The 11,760-nt window shown below is 59.6% G+C and overlaps 1 protein-coding gene across 1 annotated transcript in view; it reads right to left on the bottom strand.

Moving 5' to 3' along the window:
- Positions 1–3,878: 3,878 nt before the first annotated feature.
- Positions 3,879–11,760, bottom strand: part of Slc35e1 (solute carrier family 35 member E1) — a 9,791-nt gene continuing 1,909 nt past the window's right edge. The window contains exons 2-7 of the mRNA XM_010644362.2: positions 11,652–11,760; positions 11,497–11,567; positions 9,639–9,776; positions 8,212–8,337; positions 6,092–6,337; positions 3,879–5,711 (exon numbers count right to left, since the gene is read on the bottom strand). Coding sequence (XP_010642664.1) covers positions 5,502–5,711; positions 6,092–6,337; positions 8,212–8,337; positions 9,639–9,776; positions 11,497–11,567; positions 11,652–11,760 — 900 coding nt within the window. The 3' untranslated portion in view covers positions 3,879–5,501. The remainder of the gene's footprint in view (positions 5,712–6,091; positions 6,338–8,211; positions 8,338–9,638; positions 9,777–11,496; positions 11,568–11,651) is intronic.

Raw genomic sequence — 11,760 nt, 5'->3', positions numbered from 1 at the left:
GGCAAATTTGTGGCCAGCTTGAGCAACTTAGCAAAGCCTAGTGTCAAAGTACAATAAAACAGGCTGGGGTGTGGCTCAGAAGTGGGACACTTGCCTAGCACCTGCGAGGCCTTGAGTTCCATTGCCAGGGGTGAAATTAAAAGTAAATGAGTGGATTTTTTTAAAAAAAATCAAGTCTACTCCTGAGAAGAGTGGAATGCTTTTTTGGGAGGTAACGTTTTGCTCAGCTGGGGTTCCAAGATAGTCTTCCCTGTCAACGGCTTGCAGATACTCACCTGTGCCCCCAAAGCAGGCCTCCCAAGGGGTCCACCCCCTGGGGAGGGAGACAGCCCTACAGCCCTAACTCAGGAATGTCAGCAGGGAGGCAGTGTCAGAAAAGGACAGGACTGTGCCCGACAGAAGGAAGCCTCAGGGACAGGGTTGGCAGGCAGGGCGCTCCTGAGGTCTGTGCTGGGCCAGGCAGGAGCTGGTTGTGACTGCACCTTGCAGGCACAGGCGTGGGCTGTCCCGTTAGCGGGGGGGGGGGGTAGGAATGTCAGCAGGGAGGCAGTGTCAGAAAAGGACAGGACTGTGCCCGACAGAAGGAAGCCTCAGGGACAGGGTTGGCAGGCAGGGCGCTCCTGAGGTCTGTGCTGGGCCAGGCAGGAGCTGGTTGTGACTGCACCTTGCAGGCACAGGCGTGGGCTGTCCCGTTAGGGGGGGGGGGGGCTGGCCTCCGGGATTCCCTACTCACCTGGGGTCTGTGTCGCCGATGGAGCCAGATCTGAGAACGGCTCAGCAAGCCACGCTTGGACACATCTGTGGGGCCTGCGGGTGCACGCCACTGACCGGTTCTCACTTCATTTGCTGTTTTACTTCTTGGCGTTGGGGATGGAACCTACAGCCCTCACACCAAGATACAGCCAACCCACTTTTTTTTTTTTTTTACTTTGAGACAGGGTCTCACTCCCCAGGCTGCACTTGAACTTAGGATCCTCCTGCCTTAGCCTCTCAGAGTGCTGGTTTTACAGGTGGGCACTTACGGTCTTTGGGGGAGGGTGGAGGCAGGGTCTTGCTTGCTGCATAGCCCAGGGTGGCCTCAGAATTTCGGCAACCCTGCCCCAGCTTCCCGAGCGCGAGGATTATGGGTATGCACCACCATGCATGAGTGGGGTCTCACTCGTAGCCCAGGCTGGCCTTTCCTGGCCTCAAGCGATCCTCTGACCACAGCCTCCAGGTGTGTGCTACAACACCTGGCATCACGTGGTTCTCACTAGGCTCTTTGTGCCAGAACAGGTTGATGAGCGTGAGTGTGTTGCCTTTTTTTTTGGTATTGGGAATCGTATTCCGGACCTTGCATGGTGCCACTGAGCTGAATCCCCGGCACCTCTGTTGCTATGTTAAGGCTGCAAAGGAACTGGGGTCATATTGGAGTCTCTTGGGTTGGATCAGTTCTATTTTAGGCCACTATCGAGTTGCTGGGCGTGGTGACGCACACCTGTAATCCCAGCACTTGGGAGGCCACGCAGGAGGATTACAAGTTCCAGCTCATTTAGGCAATCTGACAAGATCTGTCTTAATGACAGACAAAAGGGCTGGGGCTGGGCTCAGTGCAGAGGCCCTGGGTTCCAGGGCCGAAATGGCGGTGTGTAGAAGTCTTGTGTGTGGACTCCGGGCTTGCATGCACAGTACCCATCTCACTCAGCTGCTGTCTAGACGTTGCACATCCATGGGTACCACTTGTACATTTCCTGCAGTTACATACTGTGCATAGACAGGAAGCAGAAGGTCCCGGGGTCTCCCCCAGGGCACGCACCACCTGACAGTCCGTCCTGCCTAGGTGCCTGGCTGGCCTGGAACCTGCCAGCTGCTGTGACAGTGTCGGGAGCAGCTGGGGTGACGGGCATGTGCCACGGTGCCCGGCTCCCATGCTCACTTGGACAGGCACCCTGAGAACCCACGGTGCAGTCGAGCTGGTGCTGCAGAGGCTCTAGGACAGCACTGGGGAGCCGTGCTCTGAGCCTGTCCGGCACACCTCGAGGACACAGCCCCACTGGGCCCAGGCCCCTGGTCTCCTGCGCTGTACTCACGTGCTGACGGGATCAGAGGGGGGACCTGCAGGGTACAATTGGGACGAGGAAGGTCAGGGGCAGCCCTGTGTCCCCACAGCAGTCCCCGCACCTCGCTCTGGGACTCTGGTCCCGGGCACTGCATTGCGCAGGCAGCACAGAACACCGGGGAGCACAGCGGAGAGGGACAGACCCTACACACACTGCCCAGAGGGATCTGTCCTGGTCGGCAGCCGCAGGACACCACGCGTGCGTGCACACAGTTCAGGGAGCACACGGACTACATGACCGCGACCTTCCAGAGGTGGCAGTGTGGCTAGAGAATTGTCAGAGGGAGGACTGGCAGCGTGCTTCACTGCGTTTGTGAGGACGTCAGGACTCACTGCGTTTTTCCGGTTGTACCTCTGTACGGTGCAGGCAGGGGAAGAGCCCAGCTCGCTGCTGTGGGGACCTTGATGTGCAGGGTCCCAGCTTGGGGACGGACACTCCAGGGCGCGGGCCAGGCCTCTCCGCACCTCTGCACTCTAAGCATGCGCCCCGGTGGGCCTGGCAGATGCCTCCTGGGGACCACTGAGCGGGATGGAGCAGCAGGGAGCCTGGCTGTGGCCGGGCTGGGAAGAACCCAGCAGCTGTGGAGCTGGCGTCCAGCGTGTGCCTGTATGCCAAGGCCCTGGGCTCCTTCCCAGCGTCCCTCCTGTGCCAGGCGACAGGCCCTCGGGGTGCACTGCCCCACTCCAAGCTCGCATCCTAGGTGCGGTTTGCCATGTCTTCCATTCAATAAAACTATGTTAATAATGGAGCAGCTGTGGTTCCACCATTATTTATTTTCAGTGATGTCATTATTTGGTTTTTCTGGTACTGGGGACTGAATGTAGGGCCTTTTTTATTTTTTTGAACCAGGTGCCACTAAGTCACCCAGGCTGGGCTTGAACTTGTGATCCTCCTGCCTCAGCCTCCCAGTGCTGGGAATACAGGTGTGTGCCACTAATGACTTGGTCATGATTCCATTTTTATTCTACCAATTCATCAATTTATAAGTCAGTCGATTTCAAGAGTTGTCCCAGAAGAGAACAAAGGGCTGCAGAGCACAGGCGGGTATGGCTTGGGCCTCCCGGGGACCAGCACACTGCCCGGAGGCAGCGCCTATCATGAACTCTGTCTGTACCGCACGCACGCGCGCGCACACACACTCCTATGAACAGTGTGCACATCTGGGTCTGCAGACAGGTGACGACCGAGAGCGCGCGCCTACACCAGTACAGACACTGCAGGCTGGCCCGATGTATCTCGAGCGACTTCAGACAAGGTACTTGGAATGCCACGGAGCCTCGAGACTGCGAGCGGACACCTCAGAAATGCCCAAGCCTCAGTCCCCGCCAAGGTGTGGGGAGTTGGTGTCGCAGCCAGGACACTCGAGGGTGAGTGGGAGTGAACTCGGCTCTCCCAGACCCCAGCAGGCATAGGGTGCGGGGACAGTGCCAGGCCAGTGAGCCGCTTCGGCTGGACGCTCGCTGCGCCTCACAACTGTCGCGCCATCCAGCGCACGCACTTGCTGTGGGCTCGTGTACAGAATTTAAATACCCATTCATTACCCTAAAACCGTGATAAAACCAGACAGTCCTTTCTCCACAGCAGCAAATCTTTCGTTGGAAAAAACACATTAATACACGTCAGAAGCGCAGGGGCCCAGTGGGGCAGACTCACAGGCAGAAAACCATGGTGCAGGCCTTGCAAGGTTCTTTTTTGTGGTTTTTTTTTCGTTTGTTTTTTGAGACAGGGTCTCGCTGTGTAGTTCAGACTTGCTTGGAGTCACTATGGAGCCCAGATGGCCTTACTCACGTGGATCTTCCTGCCTCAGCCTCAGGGCTGGGATGACAGGCAGGCACCACCACACTGGCTTCAGCTCGGTCTTTGTAAACCCTGCTCGTCCACCTTGCTGCTTCCCTGCTTTCTGCAGTGCTGGTGGCACTGAGCTGCTCCCAGCCCTTTTGATTTCAAGACCGTCTCGCTAAGCTGCCCAAGCTGGCCTCAGACCTGTGATCCTCCTGCCTCAGCCTCCCAAGTGCAGGAATGAGAGGCATGCGCCGACACACCTGCCATTTCTTCCCAATTTTCACGGCAGCTTTCTCTAAACCAGAGGCCAAAATATCTCTAAAGCACACAGACCACTGCCAGACACCAGGCTGCTCCCAGACAAGCAGGAAAGCCATCCATTTGCGAGCTGACAAACTGACTTCTGAAGTCCAAAAAGTCCAACTATCAGAAGCAAGAAAACCGCACAAAACCCAGGAGCCCAGTGCCAGCCACGTGTCCTCTCTGACCGGAAATCACCACGCTCACCAGAAGCGCTGTCCCACGTGGCCAAGGGAAGAACACAGCCAAACCAGGGGTCCCCTCCACAGGGACAGCTCCTTCCTGGGGACAGCCCACACCTGGCTGCTGCAGCCACATGAGGTCCTGTAGTTCTGCCGCACCAAGGCCCATTTCTTTTTGGAGATGGGGTCTGTGATGGTGCTAGGCGATGGCCGCCTTGGCCTTCACAGCAGCCGGGACTAGAGCGTGGGCCACAGCGTGGTGTTCCCTTTGTTCTAGCAGGACTCGATCAGGTCCTAACATAAACAGCACAGAAGCGGCGGGAGGCGGAGCTGGCCTCGGGGATGACGCCCCACTCTGGGCTCTCGTCATCAGCCGTGGGGTCACAGAAACGACCTGCTGGTCCCCAGTGTATGGTCAGGGATTTGCTGGGAGGGACCCTCTCACCGTTTAAGAAAGCAGCTTCCGATCCGAGAGCCAGGCCTACTCTCTCCTGGTGCGGACCAGGGTGGACATCCCCGCGACTGCAGGACACTGTCCAGGTCCGTGAGGGACCAAGTGTCCCTGCTGCATGGCCTGTAGGTCCTCACCCGGGGACAGCACAGACAGCCTGGAGGGAGACGCACTGGCCTGGGTGCACCGGAGCCCATGGCAGCCTGAAGGACGCCCTGCTCAGCAAAGGGTCAGAAGGCTGAGGGGGGACAGTGCCTCCCGCCCTGGCCCTGCCAGCTCCTCATTCAGGCTTTGCTGCCCGGCTCCCTACAAACCCTGATCTCGGTCAGCCGGGGCCGAGGCCCCATCTCCACCTGCTATCCCTGTGGCCCGTGATTGGGAGCGGCCTGTTACCCTCCAGCTGCTCCCGTCAGCCATGCCCCCGTCACCGCGGGCCCCTCTTGGCCGCCCAGGCAGGCAGGGTCCGCATCAAGCCAGCTTCTCCTGTGCCCAGTGCTACCCACTGTGGCGAGAAGCTGAACAGGGCAGGGAAGGTACTTCTGCAGCGGCGAGGACCCTGTCCGGCCCCTGGCAGACAGCAGGGTCTCCCCAGCAGGCCACGCCCTGTCCCTCGGCCACCAGGCATAGCTGGTGTCAGGAGTGTCTGATTCCGCTGGGGTGCGGGCCGGCTGCCCGGTCTCCCGGGCGCTACACGTCGTAGCGGTTCAAGGTGTAGGAGTGGGGCTGGCCGGGCCGGCCGTACTGAAAGTGATCTGTGAGGACGCTGCTGCGGCTGTACTGCAGGTCCCCATGTGGGGGCAACAGGACGCCATTGTGGGGCCGCTCCCTGCCACCTAGGTCCGCCGTGGACACGGGCAGCAGGTGCTTCTTGGCCTGCTGGTTTGCATCGTACTTGGTCTGCAGGAAAGAGAGCAAGGACAGAGTCAAGGGCATCCTCCAGGAAACCTGAGAGTGGGGCCACCAGCCTTCGCCAGACATGGAGGCACAGGCTCACAATCCCAGCTTCCTGGGAGGCTGAGGCAGGAGAGCTCAAAAGAAGTCCCAGGGGGAGCTTGGTGCTGAGTGCTTGTCTAGCAGGCAAGAGGCCTGTGTGCCAACCCTGGCCGGCCTCACAGGAAGGAACCAGTCGGGCCAGCCTCAAGTGGTGTCCCTGTGGGGGACGGACAGGCGGGGGCGAGGCCCCACCGGCTGGTCTGTGAACTCAGAGAACCAGCTGAGCGCAGCCAGTGCGGCCAGGAGAGGGACAGCAGACCAGGAGCGGTGGCCGTGTCACTCACCTTGTTATACAGGAAGACACCCAGGATGGCGGTCAGCATGCCCAGCACGTTGGTGCTGGTGACGGGGTTGCGCAGCATGACCAGGGACACGGTGATGACCATGATCCTCTTGGTGGCGTTGGCGACGGAGTAGCTGAGCGGGCTGATGAGGTTGAGGATGGTGAAGGCGATGACGTTCTGCGCGAAGTTGCAGAAGCCACTGACAGCCAGGAGCAGGAGCGTCCAGGGCCACTGGGACAGGGAGATCTGCGGACAAGGGGCAAGGACGGTGTCGGTGGCCAGCGGGCACTGCCTGCCCTCTCTCTGATGCACACTTCACGGCGGGTGGGGGATGCCGCCCACTGCAGCAGCCGGAAACAAAGCAGGAGGAGCCCGAGCAGAAGCCCAAAACCAGAGTCCCCACTGTCCCCTTACAGCCACCAAGGTGGCCTTGCTGATCTCCCTGGTGCAGCTCAAGCCACTCCGGTGACAATCAAGATTCACTATCAGGTGGAGGGGTGAAGGGAGGGCAGGGGAATGGGGAAAAGTGAGAGCCAAGATCTGTCATGTAAAGATACCAATAAACTCAAAATAAATAAATAAAAGATTCACTGTCAGCCCGGTGGGTTGTTGGTGCCTGCCTGTGACCCCAGCATTCTGGGAGGCTGAGGCGGGAAAATCTCAAGTTCCAGTGCATGCTGGGTAACTTAACATGACCTCATCTCAAAGTGAAAAATAAAAAGGGTGGGGGGTGGAGCTGAGTATGAAGGCCCCGAGTTCGATCCCAGTACTGTACAAAAGAGAGTAAGGAGGAACCATCACACGGCCCTCAGTCGGGGGGCGGCAAGCCGGGCACATGGTCTTGATGCCAGCTACTCAATCCACAAGCCCTCCACCCTCAGGATGCTCCCCGGTGTGCACACTGCCCCTGCCCACCACATCCAGCGTGCCGTGAGGGCAATGCCCAGAGCCGAGCGTGACCCCGGCCTTCTCCTGTCCAGTGCCTGGCCCCAGCGCAGGAAGGCACTGCCATCTCTACTGTTGTGAGCCCCGGGGCTCATTCTCCTCCACCACGGGAGACTGGCAAGACAGAGTCCCCTCCACCCACACCACGGCCACCGCATCTTGGCGTCCAGGGCTCCGAGACCACCAGAGCAGGAGGCCCAGCACAGCTGCACATGCAGGCGAGAAGGAATTGTCCAGCACGTGCTTGAGTCACCGCACGGAGCTGCATGTAGAAAGCACGGCAGCAAAGTAAAACTGGCTGTGGATGTCAATCGGCTTGAAGGTTCAAGTTCATTCTCGAGCATCACAAAAAAGGGAAGGCAAAAGTATCCCCACAGTGTGTTGAAGGCTGGGCCCCAGCCTGTGGTCCCACCAGGAATGGAGGGACCTCTGGGGGAGGAGCCCGTGGTCACCAGGCCCCTCTCGTCCCTGGCCGCCCTGCGTCCCTGAGGGGAACAGCTGTCTTTACAGTGCTCCTGCCACAACAGGCTGCACTGCCACAGGCCCAGGGCAGCGGGGGCAGGCAAATCAAGGACAGACGTGACCTCCGGAAAACGTGAGCCCAGGTAACCCTTGGCCTCCTGGGGCCCGACCGCGTCAGGTTCGGCTGCAGGACACTGGCCGACAGTGTGGGTCAGCTGGCCCGCTGCTAGGAGAAAGGCCAACAGAGCGGGGAGGGTGGGTCCCGAGGCCTCAGCCCAGGGCTGGCTGGCTCCTGGCCGCGGCTGGGAAGTGGTAGGTGACGCGAGGACATCGCGGGACACAGGCCGGGGAAGGGCCGAGATCAGACCTACCCCAAGCTCAGGGACCTGCCAGGACGGGGCGTCCCTAATGTCCTGGGGCTCCCCCAACAGGGAGCTCGAGTCAGGACGAACCATCGCGATGGGGCCGTGGGACCCTGCCTTCCTACTTCTGGCGTCTGGACAGGATTTCCTCCTGCCACACACGCCGCTGCTGCGCCCCATGACGCGCTGAGGTCGGGGACCCTCGCCCAGGCTGCACCCCTTTCTTTACGATACCGGCCCGTGTCAGGTAACGCATCGCAGCAATGGACCAGACTGCTACAGATGCCAGAACACGCCGGTGAGACCCCACAAGCACCGGCTCCGGACGGTCAGGAAGGGGTGCGCTCTCACCAGGTCGCCGTTGATGAGGAACGCCGAGAGGTCCACCAGCACCCACGTGGGGATCATGAAGAACACGGCGTGGCAGCCCAGGATGTTGAGCAGCCGGAGATGGTGGATGCGGGAGTCTCTCAGCACCTGAGCAGGGGAGGCCCCGTGAAAGGCTGAAACTGAGAGCAGCCAGAGGGGCCCCGGCCCCCAGGCCTCCGTCCAGGGACGGTGCCAACCCCAGCATCCGACCCGAGCACCAAACGCCAAGCTCATATTTGACCAGTCAGGCAGCACGTGCCCAAAAGAAGCACAACGTCCCATGGGTGAAAGACCAGGAAAAGAAAAACAAAAAGAACAGTAACACTCAGTGCTGGTGAAGGTGTGGCGAAAGAGGCCCTGTACGTCTCCCTAGAGTAAGTGGGACGTAGTGTAGCCTCTCTGGACACAACGAGTATTGGCAATGCTGGCAACACTGCATCCTTGCTGACCCAATACAGGGAAGAACCAGCAGTCAAGAAAGCCTTCTGCATAAAGTTGGCCATGGGAGAAGCTGGAATGGCCTGTTTCCAACAGGACAAGGGCCTGCGTGAACATGGCACGTGACAGTTACAGGGTCCAAAAAGATGGAATGGTCAGCGACATGGTAAAAAAGTTATTGGAGGGCCGGGGATTTAGCTCCACGGTGCTGTACCTGCCTCACAAGCACAAAGTCCTGAGTTCGATCCCCGGTACCAAAAAAAAAAAAAGTTCTAATCGACAGTACCCAAAGCAAGAATGTGAAACCATGTCTATCCTACTGCAATTCCAAGAAATGCCAGGAGAAACTAACAGGAATAGCCATTCCCTTAAGCTTGGGGTGAAGCTGAGCCACAGAATGCTTGCCTAACATGCTGGAGGCTCCGGGTTCCATGCTGAGCACCGGAAAATCTCCACACCCAAACCCCAAACTGGAATAAGAACAGAGGCCCAAAGGGGGCCAGTGTTATCTCCCGCAGACCACACTGTGATGTGAGCTCATACAGGAAACCCCTGACCGGGCAGCCGGGTCCCTCTGGGCTCTTTATCCCCAGCGTCCCTCAGTAAGCTTAACAAAAAAAGTTCATGGGTGTGAAGAAGCACACCTGTAACCCCAGGGCTCTGGGAGGCTGAGGCAGGAGGGTCACTAGTTTGAGCCCAGCCTAGGCAACTTAGTGAGACTCTGTTCTGAAAATAATAAAAAGGCTGGGGATGCAGCTCAGTCAATCAAGGACCCAAGTTCCATTGCCCATGCATGCTGCCAAAAATTCTTTTATGGGGCTTTTCTCTTTTTCTTAGTGTTGTGTATTAGTTTTATAACAGAACAACATCAACAATTTAAAACGCAAAGGAAAAAGAAAGCGAGCAGAAAGAAGGTAACAGGGAACCCCGCTCCCCAGCAGGCAGCCCCCGCCCGCCACGCCCACCCGCACCTTCTTGGAGAAGATGTTCTGCAGCGAGAAGCACAGGGTGGCCGCCAGGGCGCTGACCAGCCCCCACACGTCGAAGGACAGCTCGGTGACGGTGGCCAGCAGGACGCCACCAATGATGGGGATGAGCGACAGGTACACCTGGGGGCAGGAGCGGGGAAGGGACACAGCCCGGGGCTGCTGAGGGGGCAGGGACAGGGCTCCGGTCCCCGTGCTTCACCTGACGGGGCAGTCCCCATCCAGCGTGACCTCCAGGAGGGCCTTGCCCTGTGACTGCGGCCCTTCCAACCCCAAGGGGCTCGCGCCGGTCCGGTCAGCTCCTCCATACGGACCTCGGTTCACCCCGACGGGAGAACACCTCTCCCATCCCCCTCCACCCTGGGTGTCCCCAGGCGCGCTCCACCCACCGTGCCTGCCCAGGAGGCTGTTCGGTCCCCACCAGACCAGGAATGACTCCGGGGCAGGCCCCGTCTGCCGCCCTGTCCAGTGCCCAGTATAGAGCGGACACTCAGGAGCTGCTCTCTGGCGCCTGTCACAACGTGCACTCAGCAGCTGCCGGCACAGCGCTCTCCGTGCCTCCGCACAGATTTCCTCAGTCTTGGATCACCCTCGAGGGACAAGGAAGCCACTTTTGTGGCCCCAGGATGGAATTCGGAGCTTTCAACTGAGGTGCATCCCCTGCTGACCCTCGAGACAGGGTCTTGCTGTCGAAGCTGACCAGGCTGGGCTCAAACTGGTGTCCCCCTTGCCTCTTCCTCTCCGAGTGCTGGGCAGAGAACAGCTTCGGAACAAGGCAGAGATTCAGTAAGCAGGGGAGATGACGTCCCCCGTCCCTGGCTGCACACCAGAGGACGTGGGATTCCGGCGTAGCCCTCAGGGGTTTGACCCCGCTGTGGGGTCCTCTTTCTTCCTGAGCTCGGGAACAAGGATGACCTGCCTTATCCGCCTGGTAGCCCAGGTCCCCACAAAGCTATCCCTTCACTGTCACCCAGCTGCCTGCTCCCCAGTCTCTGCTCACTGTGTATGGTGCAGGGTGCAGTGTCCCAGACGACAAGGAAACCTGATAAACACGACGTGTTATCATGTGATACAGGTGAGCCTCCCGGTGAGTCCGACCCCCAGGAGGCCAGTCACACCTGACATCACCCAGAGGCCAACTGTAGGGCTCACACAGGTCTTGCGACAGAGAGACAGGCTGCAAAGGAACTCAGTCAGAGGTGGCCCGATTTCTATAAGCTGATCCAGGGCACAGCGCCCAAGTTACATAAAATACAGGATGCCGGAAAGCAAGCCCTCGAAAAGCGTGCTGTGTCCGGCAAAAAATGGGTTCCAGCTGGAACAGCTAGAGTCCTGTTTCCACCTAAGCACACAGTAAGGGTGGGTCTGACCAAAGTCATGGGCTTGCTCACCCCAAGGCAGGAAAACACCCGCCGGGCACCCTCGGCGGAGCACGCGGTCACCCGCATCGTGTGTGCTCACACTTTCCTTCACGGGGAGAACCCTGGCGGGGCCTGTTGCTCGCTGCAGGGCCTTGCCCTCATCAGGTCGTAAAGTCCCCTACCTGACCAGGCGGAGGAACACACTCCAGGCTGTGGACCCTTCCCCTGGCCCCACTGCAGTGACCTGCGGAGATGTGACCGAGCCACCACCTACCGGCCAGCCCCGGCAGGGGAATGAAATCAGGAGGACGTCGGCCACACAGGGGAGACCACCGCCTCAAGGCGGTCGGCAGGGCGGGCCCAGGGCTGCGGGAGGCCTCTCCTCGACTTCCTCATCTGACGGAAGCCAGGCAGGGAGCGGGACACGTCACCAGCGCAGGGCTGCGGGCGATGCCCACCTCCGGGGCTCCTGCCCGGCTTACCTTGGTGCTCTGCTTCTCCTTCATGATGATCCGGGACAGGAGGACCACCCAGATGGGCATGGTGGCCTTGACTGCGGAGAGAGGGGGCACTCAGGCTTCTAGCCGCACACCGCAGCCCCACACGCTGCCCCCGCCCCCGGGGCCGCAGCACCCACCAGTGTGCGCATAGGACACGGGCACCTTCCAGATGCTGACGTGCGCCGACACCGACGCGAAGTACTTGCCGAAAGCGAGCGGCAGCACGTAGCGCGGGTAGAAGCGCGG

The sequence above is a fragment of the Fukomys damarensis genome, unplaced genomic scaffold (assembly GCF_012274545.1).
Source record: "Fukomys damarensis isolate Sample0158 unplaced genomic scaffold, DMR_v1.0_HiC HiC_scaffold_37, whole genome shotgun sequence".
In the NCBI taxonomy this organism is placed as follows: Eukaryota; Metazoa; Chordata; class Mammalia; order Rodentia; family Bathyergidae; genus Fukomys; species Fukomys damarensis.
This window is presented reverse-complemented; position numbering and strand designations above follow the sequence as displayed.